At 33.8% G+C, this 21,596-nt stretch overlaps 1 protein-coding gene and 1 long non-coding RNA gene across 10 annotated transcripts in view; one reads left to right on the top strand and one right to left on the bottom strand.

Annotated features, from left to right (window-relative positions):
• The window catches only part of LOC101882086 (ras-specific guanine nucleotide-releasing factor RalGPS1-like), a 328,440-nt gene that overhangs the window by 52,638 nt on the left and 254,206 nt on the right, over window positions 1-21,596 (top strand). For all 9 annotated transcript variants that reach the window (XR_015490749.1, XR_015490751.1, XR_015490748.1 and 6 more), the window contains exons 3-4: window positions 839-943; window positions 5,038-5,088. Coding sequence is in view for 1 of the 9 variants with exons in the window: in XM_087253213.1 (XP_087109339.1) it covers window positions 839-943; window positions 5,038-5,088 (156 nt within the window). In the remaining 8 variants the exon portion in view is untranslated. The remainder of the gene's footprint in view (window positions 1-838; window positions 944-5,037; window positions 5,089-21,596) is intronic.
• Window positions 11,936-18,866, bottom strand: LOC147843812 (uncharacterized). The gene is made up of 3 exons (XR_015490913.1): window positions 16,075-18,866; window positions 13,513-14,326; window positions 11,936-13,186 (listed from the first exon to the last, which is right to left on the bottom strand). It is a non-coding gene; the product is annotated as an uncharacterized LOC147843812 (long non-coding RNA).

The raw sequence follows: 21,596 nt of genomic DNA, 5'->3' as shown, positions 1-21,596 counted from the left end.
GTTTGAACCAAGCCATACTCATGAATCAATGCAACACACTCAGAGACGTAATAAGGCACTCCCAAGTACAGACGTCCAGTCTACATGCTGATATACACGCTAAGATCTCATGGCCATGACGCAGCTTCAAAAATTAATTTCAAACCGGAAGTACGAATTTGCTCGAAATAACGCAAAAACAACCGATATCACTTTTTTTGTGTAATATATGTGTCCTAACAGTGTTTTCAGCACCGTGGGACACATATATGGCTGTCAACGGCTCAAAACATGTGTTTTGGTGTTTTGCGATCCTTTGAGGATGTAAAAATAGGGTTTGTGCTGTTGAGTCTTGGATATAGCCAACATTGCAGATGATTTACACAGTGCTCACTTTGCTGGTTTGTCATTAACGCGGTCTCATCACACACATTTTAATCAGAACATGACTTTTTAGAAGCATTTGATAATAATTGGTGGGCAAAGTAACATTGTCAAAATGAAAAACATGAGTATTTTCCTTACCTCATTTAAAGCTTATTTAGCTCGTTTCAAGGAAAAACTCACTTTATTTTGACTCACTATTTCTTAAAACAAGACTATATATTTTTGGTGGTCTACAAAATGCTTCTTGATTTAAGATGTTTTGGATATTTGGATTAGAAACAAGACAAAAGCTTGAATAAAATCTTTTTTTTTTTTTTTTTTTGCAGTGTGTGTGTAGAGTTGAGTAGTCTATCTGAGTGAGCTCTAATGTAGTCTAAATAGTCCACATCTCTCCTTCTGTTCTCTGGTGTTTGTTTCTGTGTCATGTTGATAATGTTAGTTTTTTGACAGCAGTTTTTGCTCATATTTTCAGGGCAGTCAGAGCTCAGTGTCTGTGGACGGGCCGAGCGTCGGATGTGCCAAGAGTTATGATGCTGTCGTGTTCGATGTGCTCAAAGTGACGCCAGAGGAGTTCGCAGTGAGTAAAACTGGCAGCATTATAAATTGTTTTAAGTTCAATCCACTTAAATTTGTAAAAAGATTAAGTTAACTTTATCAATATTTTGTCGGGACAACCGGAAGGAATTGTCAAACTCATGTTAAAATAACAATATAAAATAATGAAACTACAAATGACAAAAAAAAAAAGTAAAAATGTAAACGTAAATAAAATGAAAAAAGTGAACTAAAATTAAATAAATGCAAAAAAATTATATATAAAAAATATATATATAATAAGGAAAATTAAGTAATAAATGAGCTAAAATGTAATAATAAACGAATAAACATATAGGTAAAATGAAGTTTTTTTCCCCCGTTTTTTTTTTTTTTTTTTTTTTTTTTTTTTTTCTGATGAGACGATAATGGTAGGAAAATGTATTAATATTGATACAATATATTATAATATAATATATTAATATTCGAGCCTCGGCTGTCAGTTGGCATTTCTGTGTGGAGTTTGCATGTTCTCCCTGTGTTGGCCTGGGTTTCCTCCAGGTGCTCCTGTTTCCCCCACAGTCCAAACACATGCACTATAGGGGAATTGGGTAATCTAAATTGTCTGTAGTGTATGAGTGTGCATGGGTGTTTCCCTGTACTGGGTTGCAGCTGGAAGGGCATCCACTGCGTAAAACATATGCTGGATAAGTTAACAGTTCGTTCCACTGTGGCGACCCCGGATGAATAACGGGACTAAGTATAAATAAATAAATAATAAATGCAAAGAAACTCAAAAACTAAAAAAAGGTAAATTAAGTAATGCGAAGTAAATTAAATACGAGATGAATTTTAATAATGAAAATATGAAATAAAGAAAAAATAAAATTACAGGTAATATAAAGTAAAACAAGTTTTTTTTCTCTCTTTTCTGAGGAGACCATATAATAACAATATTAATGTTACCCCCTATTAATATAACAATGTAAAATTAAATTAAAAAATGCACCAAAACAACAACAAAAAATAAAATAAAAATAATTTAAATTAAATGTAAACTAGAATCAAATAATAAAGATGAAGAATACATTAAAATAATAAAATGAGGAACAATTAAGTAAAAAATAAAAATGAAATATGAGGTAAATTAAAATAAACCAGAAAGAAGAATTAAAATGAAAAAAAAAAAAATAACAAAAATCTAATAATTCAGTATGTTTTTGCCGATCGCTCGTGCTCTCTCTCTCATGAACATGCAGCACGTGTATGCACAAGCAGCGGTCAGCGGAGCTGCGTACAAAGAGCTGCGCAATTGTTCAAATCTGCATTTGTTGACTGACAGTCTGAGCTGCTTATTGGAATTATGGGACATATCGGTCTGACTCTATTTAATTGGATGAACATTTTTTAGTTTTATGCCTTACCCAGAATATAAAAATACATATAAACACAATTAGATAATTTACTTTAATCAGTACTATTGGAATGTGAAGAGACTTTCAACCAGCACAACTAAAAATGTTTCTGAAGACAATTACCTACTGCACCTTTAAGTAATAAATTAAAATGGAAGGAGAGCTAAAATAAAATAAACCAGAACAAAATAAAAATACAGGTAAAATAAAGTAAAAGGGGTTTCTTTTTTCTTAATGAGACAATAATGGAGGAAAACACTTCTGGAACAAATAAACTAAAATTAATACAATATAAATAACAAAAAAAAAAAAAACAACAACAAAAAGGAAACACTTAAATCAATAAATTAATAAATGTCAAAAATTGTAAAGAAAATAGTTGAGATAGGAAAATTAAAATAAAATAAGTGCTAAATGCTAAAATGAAATAATGAACCAGAAAGATAATAAAATACAGGTAATATAAAGTAAAACGAGTTTAAATGAATAAAAATGAATGAAAATAGACTGAAATGTAAACTAATAAAATACTATTTTAAGATGATAATAAACAAAGGAAAATTATATAAAAAAAAACTAAGAGAAAAAAATAGTTACAAGTAGAGTCAAAGAACATTCATTCAATTATTTTCTTTTAGGCTTAGTCCCTTTATTAATCTGGGGTCGCCACAGCGGAATGAACTACCAACTTATCCAGCATATGTTTTACGCAGCGGATGCCCTTCCAGCTGCAACCCATCACAGGGAAATGTCCATACACACTCATACACTACTTACAATTTAACCTACCCAATTCATCTGTACCACATGTCTTTGGATTTGTGGTGAAAACTGGAGTACCCGGAGGAAACCCACGCAAACACGGGAAGAACATGCAAACTCTACACAGAAATCCCAACTGACCCAGCCGAGGATCGAACCAGCAACCTTCTGTGGCGACCCCTGATAAATAAAGGGACTAAACCGAAAAGAAAATGAATGAATAAATGAATCTAAATAAATGATGTGCTTTCAGTCTTATTATAACATAAAGATAAAACAATGACTTTTTTATTAATATAAATAAACTCAAATTAATGACCATTTTATTAATATTTATTAAAATAAAATACTTACCTTTTCATTAATATAAAAAACAATTATCGTTTTATTATTATAAATAAAATAAAATAATTACCGATTTGCTATTATAAATAAAATAAATAATTACCTTTTTATTTATATAAATAAAATAATTACTGTTTTATTAATGTAAATGAAATAATTACCGTTTTATTATTATATTTAAAATAAATATTTACCTTTTTATTAATATAAAATAATTATCGTTTTAATATTGTAAATAAAATAAATGATTACCGATTTATTATTATAAATAAGATAAATAATTATTTTTTTATTAATATAAATAAAATAAAATAATTTCCATTTTATTAATATAAATAAAATAAAATAATTACTGTTTTATTAATATAAACAAAATAAAATACTTACCTTTTTATTAATATAAATAAATTATACTTTTAATAATAAATAATAATTTAAATAATACTTTTTTACAAATACAAATAAAATAAAATAATTACCTTTTTATTAAAATAAATAAAAATAAAAGACTTACCATTTCATTAACATAAAAAATAATATTGTTTTATTAATATAAATAAAATTAAAAATTACCGTTTTATAAATATTAATAAAATAAAATAATAATTTTTTTATATAAATAAAATTAAAAAAAATACTTTTTTATAATATAATTAAAATAAAATAATTACCTTTTTTATTAATATAAATAAATTAAGTAATTACCATTTTAATAATATAAATAAATAAAGTACTTACTTTTTTATTAATATAAATAAAATAAAATAAAAATAATCATCCTTTTATAAATAAAAATACAATTAAATAATACTTTATTAATATAAATTAAATTAAATAAGTACCTTTTTATTAATATAAATAAAATAAAGTAATTACCATTTTATTATTATGAATAAATAAAATAATTACTACTTTATTAATATAAATTAAATTAAATAAGTACATTTTTATTAATATAAATAAAATAAAATAATTACCATTTTATTAATATGAATAAATAAAATAATTACTTTTTTATTAATATTAATAAATAAAATAATTACCATTTTATTCTTATAAATAAAATAAATAATTAACTTTTTATAAATATAAAATTAAATAATTATTGTTTTGTTATTATAAATAAAATAAAATAATTATTGTTTTATTAATACAAGTGAAATAAAATAATTACTTTGTCCTATATAAAGAATATTGCCTTGAAATGATCAAGTATATATATGTAATCAGCTATTTGCGCTGTATTCTTGAATTTGCCTGGTTCACAAAACACACGAGTGATGCTATGCTAATATTAACAGCATAAAAGCTCACTGAGAAGTTACAGAACAGGATGTTTTCCTATGATTTGGACTGATTGTGGGGTTTAAAAGAGTTTATTACCCATAATTCCCCCCCTATTATTAAATTCTTATTATTGAGCTGAAAATGTTTGAGCTGAGCTGCTTCTTCGTGCTGATTTTCATGATGAATTGTTTTTGTTGGTTTTGTCGTTTCCCATAATTTATTCAGTAACTCAGTGCTGGAAAATGAGCTCACAGCTGTAATTACTCTCTGTTCTCATTGTGAGTGATGAAAGTGTGATTTATTTTTGGTCTTTATGTGTGTTTTTCAGAGCCAGATTACTCTGATGGACGCGCCGGTGTTTAAAGCCATTCAGCCAGAGGTGAGAAAGAGGTCGCATGTTTTTAGCACACGTCATATTAATGCATTGATTTATATATATTTCTAATTATGTATTTTTTTTAATCGTATTATTAATTTTTTAATTTGATATTTTATTTTGCTTTATGTGTTTGATTCTATTTTAGCTTATTGTTATATATTTAATTATTTTTATATTTAATTTGTTTGTTTTAATTTAATTTAATTGTAATAATATTGTATTGTTTTATTATTGTTATTTAATTTCAATTTCATTTAATTTTGTTTTATTTGTTCAATTATCATTATTATTATTATTATTATTATTTATTTTTTATTACATTTTAATTAAATGAATTGTTTAATTATTACATTTTTATGTATTATTATTATTATTATTATTATTATTATTATTATTATTAGTAGTAGTAGTAGTAGTAGTCGTCGTAGTAGTTACAGTAGTATTCTGTTATTTAATTTAATTTAATTTCCATGTCTATTTATTATTATTTTTTTTTTACTTTAATTTTTACTTTATTTTGGTTCATGCTTATACATATCATTATATATTATTATTATTTTTTTATTTTTGTATTTATTTAAAATTATTTATAAAGAGAGTTCATGTTTATTGTGTTTGTATTATTTTGTGTTATTTTAGCTTTTTCATTTCATTTAATGAATTTGATTGTATTTATTTAATATTTTAATAAATACATTTTATTTTATATTCCATGTGCAATAATATGACTTCATTTTTATTTTGTTTGCTATTGCATTTTTTTTTAATTACTTAGGTCTTTTATTCTGTTTTTGTTATTTTGAATAAATATTAATATAAAAATAACTATTTTTTATTAACTATTTTATAGTTATGTAATTATTGTTATTATTTTATGAAATGTATTCATATTTAGTTTTTATAAAATTTAAAATATTTTAATGTTTAATTTTAATTAGATTTTTATGTTCTTTTTATTTATAACGATTAAAAATAACTTTCTTAGAACTTTTATTATTTTATGAAATTTGTTTTATCTTTAGTTTTTTTATATTAACACATTTAAAAATAAAAAATCCATATATTCTTAAATATATTATTTAATCTTTAGTTATGTTATTTCAATTATTTTAATGTGTTTTTCTTGTTAATTTTATTTATAACTATTTTATGACTTTTAATACTTTATAAATATTATTTTGTCATTTATTTTATACCTTTCTTGTAACATTTATTATTTTGTGCAATTTATATAATAATTTTATCTTTCGTTGTTATAATATTTCAAATATTATTTCACTTCATTTTTAATTTAATAATTTATTTTAATTAATTAATTTATTTATTTTTATTTTTTAGTTTATTTTCTGTCCTGAATGGTGTCATGCTGTCCTGGATTTCCGGTCATGCTAAAATACACTGCATTTGTCAACAATTTTTATCTGCAATTTCAATCACATGAGCAGGATTACATCATTTGTCTCCTACGAGAGGAACGTGTCTGTTGAAAAAGTTGTATCCTCAATGTTAATAATGTAATTGAAGCATAAATAGTTTATGCTACTATTTTGAGTATCAAACAGCTCTTGTTTGGATTGAGCGAGTGTTTAGATGGTCAGTTGTGCTGCAGACTTTGAAAATTAAACGCTTTGGCAGAATTTTCCAGCAATCTCTCCGTTTTTCATTAGTGATGTTTATAGATCGTTTGAGGAAGAGAATAATATTTCCCTATCAGTTGATTATCTGTGCTGGAGTAAATGACTGTGAAAGAGCCTCTAGTCTGGGATGTAAAAGTGTGGCAAAACATGATGCAGGCTTATGGCAATATTGTAGTGTATAAAGAATAATCTACATAACGTTTGACCTCACTCTTTCTCTGGCTGTTTGTCAAAAAATAAGTAAATAAATAAATAAAAAAGATGTATATTTATTTATTAAATAAAATATTAGATTAATTGAAATATTCACTTTGTCCTTTGTGCACTTTGTGATGTGAAAGGAAAGTGAAATAAAATATAAAATTATTAAATAAATAAAGTAGAAATTATTAAAAATAAACAAAATAAAGATTAGTTTGAAGTGTTACGTGTTCCTTATTCATACCAAGTGTGTTCCACTTTCATTCCAAGTTTGTTCCATGTGTGTTCCACTTTTGTTCCAAGTGTGTTCCATGTGGGTTTTGCTTTTGTGCTCCGTGTGTTCCTCTTTCATTCCATGTTTGTTTCATCAGTGTTCCACTTTTATTCCATACATGTTTCATTTTCATTCCGCTTTTACTTCATGCACATTTCACTTTAATTCCAAATGCATTCCATGTTGGGTTTTGCATTTGTTACAATTGTGCTCTGTGTCAAATTTTTTTTTTATTCTAAGATTGTTTCATGTGAGTTCATTTTCATTCCATGAATACCATTTTCATTCCATTTTCGTTGTATTTTCATTTCAAGTGCGTTACATTTTCATTAAACTTTTGTTCCATGCGCATTCCACTTTCGTTCCAAGTGCGTTCTGTTTTCATTACACTTTAGTTCAATGCGCATTCCACTTTGGTTCCAAGTGCGTTCCGTTTTCATTACACTTTAGTTCAATGCGCATTCTGCTTTGGTTCCAAGTGCGTTCCGTTTTCATTACACTTTAGTTCAATGCGCATTCCACTTTGGTTCCAAGTGCGTTCCGTTTTCATCACACTTTAGTTCAATGCGCATTCCACTTTGGTTCCAAGTGCGTTCCGTTTTCATCACACTTTAGTTCAATGCGCATTCCAATTTGGTTTCAAGTGTGTTCTGTTTTCATTACACTTCAGTTCCATGCGCATTCCACTTTCAAAGTGCGTTCCATGTGGTTTCTGCTTTTGTTACAAGTATGCTCCTTGTCAAAACAAACTCCTTTGTTCCATGCATGTTCCATTTTTGGTCCATATGTGTTCCATGTTTTTGTTCCATGCGCATTACACTTTTGTTCCAAGTGCGTTTCATGTGGGTTCCATTTGGGTTCTGCTTTTGTTACAAGTGTGCTCTGTGTGTTCCCCTTTCATTCCAAGTTTGTTCCACATGTGTACCACTTTCGCTCCAAGTGTCTTCCATGTGTGTTGCACTTTTGTTTTACATCTGTTCCATGTGTGTTGCCCTTTTGTTTCACATGTTCCACTTTCACTCCAAATTTCAAGTGCTTTCCATGCGTTTCCCTTGTAACTCTCCTTTTTCTAGCCCTTCATGCAATGTAGATTGTGTCAAAGCTTTACCAGGATGAACAGGAAAACAATAAAAAAGGATACAAATAACAGTTTGGGGATTTTTTGGCAGAACTGTGGTAGAATGCTATAAAACTGATTTAATAAAATTGATTAATAGATTAATCAAGCTTTTTCAACTTTTTAATGAGAGCAAAACACCTGTTCTGCCTATTCTACCATTATTTACTCATCCTCTACTTGTTCCAAACCTGTTCAAGTTTTAAAGGAACGTACTGAATAAAACGTTACAATTGTTGACATTGTCTATGACAGCGGTTCCCAAACTGGTGTGCGCAGTCTGATCACCAGGGGTTTGTGAGAGAATGTTTGTAATAGGGAAAAATTATATCTTTTATTTTTTTTATGCCTTTATTTTGGGTAAACTTCACATGTCATATTTCTGAGAGAAAAGAAATTCACTGAAAAAAAACGTACAAATTGTAATTTACAACTTATGCATACTCATCTAGCGATTTCTCGTCTGTCACAATAGCTCCGCCGTTTCACATTAGGCCCTAATGGCTCGTTTCCACTGACTGGTACAGTATGGTACGGTTCGGGTCGGTACGGGTATCCTTTATCAGGCTTGCGTTTCCACTACCAAGGGTACCCTTTTGGTGGGCGTGGTGTATGACAAAGTTTCAGTCGACGTCATTTTCGCTCGAGAAAATGTCTACAATAAAGCTGCACAGGTTGTTTACATATCATATGAAATGCACTTCTCACAAAACAGATGCTTTATACACATAAATACTTGTGTATAAATGTTCATTACTAACTTCTCTATAAACATGAGTTGATTATAACTGAAGATCAATGACGGTGCGAAATTTGAAATTTGTCTGTAATTATATTAAATAAATAAATGAACATAAATGAACACATACAGCCCCTTACAGTGTCCGATATGTTACCAACTACAGAAGAACTACACACAGCAGACATTTCATGATTAATTAGGTTCAAATCAACACAAAGTATAGCCTACAGTCAGTGAAAACCTCTCATCTGTGTCTGTAATCTTCAGCAGCACGTGTAACCTCTGTTAGAGAGTCATTCCATCATTCCCAGTTCATATTAGTCCAAAAGGTGATAATAAAGATTAAAACATGGCAGTTTGTTCACGTTTGCTGAAGAAATAATGTGCTCCTTGGCTTCACCTTTCTTCCCGCGCCCCACTCTCGCGTTTGTCCTTTTCTTTCTGAATGTGTCACTCTCGCGTTTGTCAGCTTCTCACAGGATCGGGTTTCCAAAGCTTGTCAATAATCAAGTGCATGTTATTATTATCAGCTCAAGAAGTTTGTTATTTCAGATAGAGACGCGAGGCGAGTGCAAGAATGAAAACGAAACCACTCTGGCTTCCGACTGGCTCGTTAAAAACTACGCGGCACAGGGTGAATCTGCTCTTCTCCATGGCTTTGTGGCGGTTTATCATGACGACAACAGGGTTTGTTTGCAGGATCGACCATGGCTGCATATGCATTTATAATTCCGCTGTAATCTCTCGCTGTGTATTTCAAACATGGCGGGTCCTTTGTTTACATTCTGGCTTGTTGAGTCTATGAATGACGTATCTCTGTAAACCAATAGCATTCAGCTGCGCGTGTAGCTCCACCTTTTGCGACCGTTTTTGCAGTTTGGGACCCTTTCGAAAGGGTGCTGAAAAAGTGGTACGGTATGGTTTGGTTCGGTACACCTTTTGACAGTGGAAACGGCCATAAAAGCGTACCAAACCAAACCGTACCGTACCGTACCACTCAGTGGAAACGGGCCATAAGTGACCTTACATTCGTAATTTTTTTTCCTATTTACTATGTTCATCAAAATGGACACCTGACTCATATATGGAGTCAGATAATTTTGACTCCATGTAAAGCTTTACATGGTTAAATGTTGTTTTAAAGCCTGTAATACATGTGTATTTTACACACACACATGAAGCCGAATCTCCTGTTCAGCTCTGCCTGGGCACATTTAAACATCTGAGTTACACAAATAAACACAGGGGTTCCTTTGAGTCTGTAAAGTTTCAGATGGAAACACGTCTGAGGTTTTCACAGAAAACACGCATGATTTAGGTATTAACAAATTGCACAACTTCTGGTGACTGTTGATCACTCTTTCTGTTTTTTTTTCTGCGACGGGCCTTTAGGATGCTGTAATGTCTGCTTCTCTGTGTGTGTTTGTGTAGTCACACTTTCAGACATTCAGTCGTCTGTGTGTTTAAAAGAGAAATGTCCTTTATTACGATATCTCGCATGCAGACTGTGGCATTCACATTTATCTCTGTAAAAGTGCAGACGTTAAAATGGATAGATCTGTCATCTACATCTGGAGGCCATAGGGAAAAAAAAGCATCTGATTAGATTTGGTCACGCTCTGTTTATGGCTGAACATAAATACATTTCGTCATTCCTCTTTGGAATAGCAGATAATTGTGATGCGTAAGAGAATTTGTAAACCAGCTTTGATCTTTCTGTTTGTGAGCCACGGATTTGAGCTTTTTCAGACTCAGGGCCCTATCATACACCCGGCGCAATGTGGCGCAAGGCGCGACGCAATTGTTGTTTGCTAGTTTCAACTTGGCGCAAGAGTCGTTTTGACGTTTTGCGCCACGCTGTTTAAATAGAAAATGCATTTGCGCTCATATGTGCGCCCATAGGCATTCTGGTCTAAAAAGGAAGGTGTTCTGAGGCGGATTGCTGGTGCGTTGCTATTTTAAAAACTATAATAGATTTTTCAATAGATCAGATCAAAGCCGGTCTATTGTCCAGCGCAGAGCGCGTTAGTTGTGCGCCTCACACACTGCTTAATACACACAAGATGTAGAGCAATACGCAAATATCTTTACATATGAAAAAGAGTTAAAATATTAACGATATATATATATATATATATATATATATATATATATATATATATATATATATATATATATATATATATATAAATATATATATATAGGATTTAAATATAAAGGAATAAAATATTACTAAACATTATTTTCTAGCCCAGGGATACTCAACTGGTTTGGCCATGGGACCCACATTAATACATGGTCATCAAGCCGCGACCCAAATCTTTTAAGAACTATAATACAGTTTTAGGATTTATAATTAATTTGTATTTATTTGTTAACGTAAACTAGTAACAGATACATCATAAGACATTCACCAAGACTTACAAATAAACAATATTTTATTGCTGTCATTGCTGAATCAAATTACAGAAATTTTACAAAGTAAAGACGACAAATACTGTTAATAATAAACTTAATAAAACATGTTTTATGGTTTCTAAATGTTGTTTTAATTTAGAAGGTTTCATGCTTTCTTTTGAGAGCACCTCACTACATATGACACTGAGGCTTTAAGTCTTTTTTTCATAAAAAAAAATAAATAAATAAATATATATGTATATATATATATATATATATATATATATATATATATATATATATATATATATATATATATATATATATATATATATATATATATATCCATACTTTACATATTCGGGGTCGTACATATACGCTTCGACATATTTGTTGCAATAATTAAATACAATTTTACATGACAAACGGTAGGGTTGTTGCGCCCTCATTTCAAAATAAAAGTCCGGTATAAGCAAAATAAGTAAAAAAAAAAATTTACTTTGGTTTTTTTTTTTTTTTTTTTTTTGACCACGAACTTCGCGACCCACTGAAAATGTTCCCACGACCCACATTTGGGTCGCGACCCACCAGTTGAGAAACACTGTTCTAGCCTACATAAACAGAAAAACCATACTTTCTTTTTCAGTTCATTCATAACAATTTGCTTTTGTATAATGTTATCATTATTAGCAGTATTATTTATTACATCCATATTTATATTTGTTTTTATTAAAAACAAGCTTAGATTTGCCCACTTGTCAGGTTTCAGACCATATGGGGCACAGCAGGTGTATTTGCATATACAATTGAAGTCAGAATTATTAGCCCCCATGAATTATTAGACTGCTTGTTTATTTTTTCCCTAATTTCTGTTTAATGGAGAGAAGATTTTTTTCAACACATTTCTAAACATAATAGTTTTGCTAACTCATTTCTAATAATGGATTTATTTTATCTTTGCCATGATGACTGTAAATAGTATTTGACTAGATATTTTTCAAGACACTTCTATACAGCTTAAAGTGACATTTAAAGGCTTAACTAGGTTAATAAGGTTAACTAGGCAGGTTAGGGGAATTAGGCAAGTCATTGTATAATAGTGGTTTGTTCTGTGGATTATCAAGAAAAAATATAGCTTAAAGGGGCTAATACTTTTTGTCCCTAAAATGGTGTTTAAAAAATAAAAAACTGCTTTTATTCGAGCCAAAATAAAACAAATAAGAATTTCTCCAGAAGAAAAAAAAAATTATCAGACATACTGTGAAAATTTCTTTGCTCTGTTAAACAGCATTTGGGAAATATTTTAAAAAAGAAGAAAAAAAATCGAAGGGGGCTAATAATTCTGACTTCAACTGTAACTCAGTTGTTTGAGCACACTTCGTTATTGTTGTTCATTTATTAGTTTGCTGGAAATTAGAACTGAATTTAGAAATAGTTTTGAAACTAATATTTGCGCTTAACAAATTAAATTAACTATTTATAGGCTAACTGATGTCTGAGCGAAAGTGAAAGTAGATTATAAGATGCCCCATCTTACATTCTCGCACGGTAGGTGCTCTGTTTCACAGTTTTCTAGCTAGTGAAGCGCTCAGTTTTTCCATTTACAAAGTCGTCATGTAAATAGCAAATGCCCTCTGGCGCGACACAACTGGCTCTTAAAGGGAATGGGAGATGAGACTCTGATTGGTTTATTCTCAAAACAATAACTCATTAAGAAAATAAGCTCAACCCTTTAGACCAGTGGTTCTCAAACTGTGGTACGTGTACCACTAGTGGTACGCAGGCTTCCTTCTAGTGGTACGCGGAGGAATGAAATATGTCATGTACATGCTACACACATTTCAAAATTGATCAAAAATGATGTATATAATATGCCATATATGACATGTAGCCTATATTTCGGAGGTAATCTGCCACGTTTTTTTTTACTTTGCAGAGTTGTAGCTGCTATATTTCAATACTACGCTACTGTATTTCAATACTGCTCATTGTGGTGGTACTTGGAAAGACAATTTTTTTCTGAGGTGGTACTTGATGAAAAAAGTTTGAGAACCACTGCTTTAGACCATGCGTCACGACGCAAAGCAGATTTGTCCATCCTTATATTAGCAAGAGTGGATTCTGACACGCCCCGAATGCGTTTGCGCCCTACGCTTTGCACTTTGCACATTGATCATCAAAATAGAGCCTAAAGTCCGCCATTCTAGCTTGACTAAAATGCTTGCTGTACACAAACAGCTGTGCTGTATTGGCCCTGACAGTATCGCGGAGAAAGACATGCAACAAACTCCATGGATCATGAAAACAAACATATGTTTGCTTTTGATTAAGTCACATCAAAAACGACTAAATGCTGCGTGCCGTGCATGGCCGCGGTCTCACAACTTGGCAGGTCTGTCATCGCAAGTGCAGTCATGAATAATTAAGAAACAGACTCTTCTCATAGCATAAGAATACTCAGCTATGACTAACGATGAGAAACCAATGCGTTATCACTCGACTAGCAGAGTCACGCTACATCACCGATTTTGATCCTGCCTCAATAATGATTTTAAACCTGGAAGATGAAATTTGCTGACTAGAGCTCAAAATTAGTCAAAGCAGGGTGAATCTGCCTTCAGCTATAACGTCCCCGCTGCTGGAATCAGCTTTCAGAAATGATCAGATGTGCTCCAACATTAGGCACATTCAAATCAAGACTGAAACACATCTGTTTAGCTGTGCCTTTACTGAATGAGCACTGCACTACATCTGACAGATCACATTATTATGTCTTTCTCTTCTTTTTCATTCCTTTATATCCTGTTTTAAGACATTTTAATTTGTTTTATTCTTTGTTTTTATTTTTCTTATACTTGTTTCTTTTATTCCTGTTTATTAGGGATGGGAAGATTAATCGATATGTATCGATACGCGGTCATGCGCGTGCACGATGCGAGTGCATCGGTTGAGCAGCAGAGGATGAATGAAATTTTGGAAGCAAATCGAGATGCATCGGTTTTTCCAAGGTACAACTTATATTTTTAATATAGAATGTATTTTTTATTTATTAACAAGTGTTGTCAACCTGTTTTTGGCGCATAATTTAATCGACCTACATAAATGTAAGCCTTAGCAACGGATTTGCGGATGTGTACACTTACACTACAACTCAGTGTATCAGGTGTGCGGATGAAGCTAGTGGTGCGCCCTCAGAAAGCGCGAGAAGCAAAACAAACATTTTATTCCCCACTGAGTTTTAAATCTAAAGTATGCAACATTATGGATTTAAGGATGGACGACATGACAGGACAGATGCAATTTGCAAAATGTGCCGCGCATCTGTAAAATACGCGGGCAGTACGAGTAATCTGAAATCTCACTTGAAGCGGCGCCTCTGTGTTGTTGTGAAAGCATTTTCCAGTGTTTCTGCATTCCCGGCTTTCGCACTATTTCAACTGTAGCGACCAGCTCCAAAAGTGGTGAGAAAAGCACTGCAAGTTTTTTTTTCCATGCGCAAAAGTTTTGTGCACTCTATGCCAATAACGGATGTTATTGCATTGTTCATCTGCAGGGCCGGAGCAAGCTAAACTGCCGCTCTAAGCAGAGGACGATCACGCCGCCCTCAACCCCAATGTGAAAACGAAAGTGACCGGTTATGAAAATGAAGTGACGTGTCGCGGACCTCTATTCTGCCGCCCTATGCGCGGATATAACTGAGGACGCGCGGGTGTCGCGGACCTCTATTCTGCCGCCCTATGCGCGGATATAACTGAGGACGCGCGGGTGTCGCGGACCTCTATTCTGCCGCCCTATGCGCGGATATAACTGAGGACGCGCGGGTGTCGCGGACCTCTATCCTGCCGCCCTATGCGCGGATATAACTGGGTGTTGCGGACGCCGCCCTCTCTATACTGCCGCCCTAGGCGGTTTTAAACACCTCCTCCTGTTAATTTTTATTTAATTATAATATTAATAATAATAATGATAAAAATAATGGGTGTCACGGTGGCACAGTGGGTAGTTTGACCACCTCACAGCAAGAAGATTGCTGGTTTGTTATATTTTTATTAGCCTGTTGTTTACAGTGACAGTGATGTTTCAAAGCAGCATAACACTGCTAGTTCACCACCTTAAGTTTTAAATAGTCAGTGGCAAAATATATCTTTGTAAAACTTGTTTTCATAGTTGAAAAGTTAAATCACAATTCTTGTTGTGCAATGCTAAACCTTTATGTTGAAAGAGTGCAAATATATACATATTAATATATATTGCACTTATACATTCTGTTTATCTTGAAAATACTTAAATAATATGTGCTATAGGTTCTAAAATGGCCCTCTACTGTAAACTGACACTCTGGCTTTGAGAGAAAAGCCAGTTTGTAAAAAAAGTCTTGGTTTTGGTTGGTTAATAAATAATCAAACTCATTCAATGGCACAGCATCCTCTTTCACATCATCTCATAAACTTGATTTAATTAGTTAGTGCTGAATTATCGCATCGTATCGTGATATGGGTGTGAATCGTATCGTGTTGCATCGCAATATGTCACAAATGTATCGCTAATATATCGGATCGTATTCTTTGTATCGAGATGCGTATCGGATCGGCATTATAGCTTAGATGCCCAACCCTACTGTTTATGTAAAGCGCTTTGAATCGCCACTGTGTATGAAATGTGCTATAACTTGCCTTACCTTGTAGGCTTGGGCGGTATCTAAAATTTAATACCGTCAAACATCCTCCCTGTTTTACCTCGGTATCTGGTATTACCGTGCATAATTTAAATAATTATGACGTACGGCTCGTACAGCGTCTTCAAACTGTTGGCTTGAGTCTAAACCATTCAGAAACTGAATACCGTATATGCCACCTTAGGTTCACGGTCACCCGTTTGTCTTGTTTATATTAGAGATCTGCGCAGGACGCTCTCTGTCATTCTCTCTCTCACACACACATGCACGCACGCACGCACGCACGCACGCAACGAAACTCATTCCCGCACTGCAAGAAATCTGGTTGGATCCCGTTGCTCCCGCGATACCGCAGCGGGAATGCAGACCTCTTGTTTGTATTTACCATGTCTCCCTTCTCGTTCGGTCGAAATACTGCCAAACTCAGGGGCGGACTGGCCATCTGGCAATTCTGGCAAATGCCAGAAGGGCCGAACCATTTTTTAAATGTGGGCCGGTCAGCTATTTTTAAATTAATTTTTTTATATGTATTGTTTTTACATGCAGGCAGCTTTTATCTCTTGCAAGATGTGAGTATTATGATGATGATGATGATGATGATGATGGTAATAATAATAATAATAAATGTTAAGCATTGGCCCAATCGGCAATGACCGGCTGGTTTCAAGATGGGCAGACCCAATTAGTGGTTACGCGGACGTAATCAAAATCTGGCAAGAATGTCAAACAAATAATAAGTGCAACACAAGCTAATTGTCAGAAATGGACCATAGAAAAGGAAGGCGGTGCCGAAAAGCTCAGAGAAAGCCAAAAATAAAAAATAAATAAATAAAATCTAACGCTGCCAAATGCCTAAAATTACCTGAAATAGTGTTGAAAGGGGGCAGCGCAGGGGTGCGAGAAGGTTGTTTTTTCGAGCCTCGGCTAGGTTAGTTGGTGTTTCTGTGTGGAGTTTGCATGTTCTCGTGGGTTTCCTCCTGGTTTCCCTCCCAAGTCCAAACACATGTGCTGTAGGTGAATTGGGTAGGCTTAATTGTGCATAGTGCATATATTTGAATGTGTGTGTACAGAGGTTTCACAGTGGGTTGCACCTTGGAGGGCATCTGCTGCATAAAACATATGCTGGACAAGTTGGCGGTTCATTCCGCTGTGGTGATCCAGATTAATAAAGGGACTAAGCCGACAAGATAATGAATGAATGAAACGATTGCATATATAAATTTGTTTTTGTTCCAGTCACATACATTAAATGTTTAAATATCTATTACATATATGGTACTGCTTATATTATTTCACCATCAGGACACCAATATAAGTAGTGAATGTGCGTGTCCGTGCATGGGGCTGTGTCAGTGTGGTAATGTGGGCTGGTGTGGCTACAGTGCCAGGACTGATTTTTAGTCCCAGTCCGCCCCTCGCCAAACTGCAGGTCACTTGGTGCGCGACTCGCCCCCTCTCCCTCTCTTTCTCTCTCTCTCTCTCTCTCTCTCTCTCTCTCTCTTCCCTCCACACTGTCCTGTGATGACTTATAATACTTATTATTTAAAACTTGTCTCCTATTTAAGTGCATTGTTTTTTTTTTATGACGGTTTAACGGTATTAAAACTGACACCGTTGCTATTTTTAGATCCCGCGGTATACCAAATTACCGTATTACTGCCCAAGCCTATTACCTTGCCTATTATCCAGTAGAGCTGCACGATTCTGGCTAAAATGAGAATCGCAAATTTAAAAAAAATTTTTTTTTTGCTTAAAATAAAATCACGATTCTCTCACAATTCTGTAGATGTAAAATAAAGGTATGGTAAAAACAAACATATGGCACAACATCGATAATAATATTATGTGTAGGTCTACTGGCTTCTATAAATAATTCTATTCTACTTATAATAATTCTGATGTTGAATTATTATGTTTGAGATGTATGCTCGCAATCTGTCATATTAGACAATTTTATTCACTGATAAAATCAGACATTTGCCATTTTCAGATTATATTCAGCAATATATAGGCTAGAGTAGTTATACTGACACTGTAAACATTTATTTTCATGCACAACTTTGGGTTCGCTATGACAGAAAAAAACTCAAATGCTTGTCGTAATCATAACTCTAAAATGCGATATGCTCATTTAAATGAAGTGCACACTTTCTGTTTCATTTTGACTACTAAGTGCTTGTTCATACTTCGTGCGCGGCTCCCAAACGATCACTCTGTGCCACAAACAGAATATTATTTGCAACTGTATTACCTGTTACTCACAACATATGCAGATTCTGTTCACTAAAGTAGACGCGTGCGTCTATCATTAAGTAGAGCGCGCGCCCTCTCTGTGATAACAGCTCACGGTCAGCAGCTCACGTCACGTGTGATTTCCCGGCCGCGAAAACATCATTATATGAAGACAAAAATGACATTTTTAGGTGAATTATAGCTTATAAATACAGTATGTGACTCATTCAACATCATTTGGAGGTGTCAGTGTCACTGAGCAATGTATGTGAAACAATGAAAAGACTCGTGCAGCCGCCTTTTCTTCTCTCCTGAACTTGAAAATATGATTGACAGAATCGTAGAAATGCTGGATTTAGATCATCTAGGGGGTCGAATCGAGATCGCGATCTTTTAACGATTAATTGTGCAGCTCTATCATCCAGTTTTCCCCACATTTAAAGCTAACAGGTGCTAATGTCGTCTTAATTGATGCTCAACACACACAAATCTGTTCAAATCTCAAAAAAAGCACTCCAGGGTTTCTTTAACCTTTAAAAACACCTCACATGAATGTTTTTCTTTTTATAATTAGATGCAAAGATGATATAATGCATACATAAATACATATTAAAAAATCTAAATATTAAAAACGTTCAAGGATTTTAAGATGCTGATGACCGTTAAACACGTCATGACAGTCTTGCGAAAAGGGTCCATGAGATATTCTGCCAGTTGAGTTTGCCCATAATTCAGTTTTACGGTGTCGCTTGGAGCCGCGTGACCTCTGACCCCTCCTGCTGATGCAAAGGAAAGAGCGAAACACCTCTGCTTTCTCCATCTGCGTCTGCTCTTTAACTGCTGTGGGTCTGAATGAGCTTCACTGACTGAAGTAAAGCTGACGTCTCATCTGACCGTCTCCACACCTCTGACCCAGTGTTAAATTACCAGAGTAAATCAACCATTCCTCATTAACTTTATAGTCTGTAAATGCAGAACATTTGGCTTGCCAGTAGTCATAGCAACAGTTGTAAATAAACTTTTTTGACTGTTATTAGTTGCCTACATAATTCCTTTGCTCACCGGCCACTTTATTAGGTACACCTTACTAGTACCTTTTAGATCATCTTGACCATGTCTACATGCCTAAATGCGTTGAGTTGCTGCCATGTAACTGGCTGATTAAAAATTTGCGTTAACAAGCAGTTGGACAGGTGTACCTAATAAAGTGGCCAGGGAGTGAATTTGTGTGCGTGTGTACATATACTAAAATTAATATATAATCTGCTTTTAAATTTATGTGTTTGAGTAAGAGATATTACTTACACTTACACATTTTTAAAAGTAGATATTGTAGACATTTAGCACTTTGTTTTTATACATACATTTTTCCAGTGTCTTTTTTTCAGGCATGTTTTCATACATTTTTAGACAACACAACACTGCTCTTTAACTGCTGTGGGTCTGAATGAGCTTCACTGATTGGAGTAAAGCTGACGTCTCATCTGACCGTCTCCACACCTCTGACCCAGTGTTAAATTACCCGAGTAAATCAACCATTCCTCATCAACTTTATAGTCTGTAAATGCAGAACATTTGGCTTGCCAGTAGTCATAGCAACAGTTGTAAATAAACTTTTTTGACTGTTATTAGTTGCCTACATAATTCCTTTGCTCACCGGCCACTTTATTAGGTACACCTTACTAGTACCTTTTAGATCATCTTACCATGTCTACATGCCTAAATGCGTTGAGTTGCTGCCATGTAACTGGCTGATTAAAAATTTGCGTTAACAAGCAGTTGGACAGGTGTACCTAATAAAGTGGCCAGGGAGTGAATTTGTGTGCGTGTGTACATATACTAAAATTAATATATAATCTGCTTTTAAATTTATGTGTTTGAGTAAAAGATATTACTTACACTTACACATTTTTTAAAAGTAGATATTGTAGACATTTAGCACTTTGTTTTTATATATACATTTTTCCAGTGTCTTTTTTTCAGGCATGTTTTCATACATTTTTAGACAACACAACACTGCTCTTTAACTGCTGTGGGTCTGAATGAGCTTCACTGATTGGAGTAAAGCTGACGTCTCATCTGACCGTCTCCACACCTCTGACCCAGTTATAAATTACCAGAGTAAATCAACCATTCCTCATCAACTTTATAGTCTGTAAATGCAGAACATTTGGCTTGCCAGTAGTCATAGCAACAGTTGAGTTGTAAACAAGTAAACTTTTTTGACTGTTATTAGTTGCCTACATAATTCCTTTGCTTACCGGCCACTTTATTAGGTACACCTTACTAGTACCTTTTTGGACCCCCTTTTGCCCTCAGAAATGCTTTAATCCTTCATGGCATAGATTTAACAAGGAACTGTAAATATTCCTCAGAGATTTTGCTCCATATTGACTTGATAGCATCACACAGTTGCTGCAGATTTGTCGGCTGCACATCTATGATGCGAATCTCCGGTTCCACCACATCACAATGTGCTCTATTGGATTGAGACCTGGGGACTGTGGAGGCCATTTGAGTACAGTGAACTCATTGTCATGTTCAAGTAACCAGTCTGAGTTGATTCACGCTTTATGACATGGTGTGTTATTCTACTGGAAGAAGCCATCAGAAGATGGGTGGTCATAAAGAGATGGACATAGTCAGCAGCAATACTTAGCTGTGGTGTTGACACGATGCTCAATTGGTACTAATGGGCCCAAAGTGTGCCAAAAAAATATCCCCTCACCATAACACCACCATCACCAGCCTGAACTGTTGATACAAGGCAGGATGGATCCATGCTTTCATGTTGTTGACACCAACTTCTGATCCGACCATCTGAATGTTGCAGCAGAAATGGAGACTCATCAGAGCAGGCAACGTTTCTCCAATCTTCTATTGTCCAGTTTTGGTGAGTCTGTGTGAATTGTAGCCTCAGTTTCCTGTTCTTAGCTGACAGGAGCGGCACCCGGTGTGGTCTTCTGCTGCTGTAGCCCATCCTCCTCAAGGTTGGACGTGTTGTGTGTTCAGAGATGCTCTTCTGCAGACCTCGGTTGTAGCGAGTGCTTATTTGAGTTACTGTTGCCTTTCTATCTGCTGGAACCAGTCTGGCCATTCTCCTCTGACGTCTGTTATCAGCAAGGCATTTGTGCCCACAGAACTGGCACTCACTGGATATTTTCTCTTTTTCTGACCATTCTCTGTAAACCCTAGAGATGGTTGTGGGTGAAAATCCCAGTAGATCAGCAGCT

This window comes from Danio rerio, chromosome 5 (assembly GCF_052040795.2).
Source record: "Danio rerio strain M-AB ecotype USA chromosome 5, GRCz13ab, whole genome shotgun sequence".
Lineage (NCBI taxonomy): Eukaryota > Metazoa > Chordata > Actinopteri > Cypriniformes > Danionidae > Danio > Danio rerio.
Note: the sequence above shows the minus strand (reverse complement) of the source record. Positions and strands in the feature narration are given on the sequence as shown.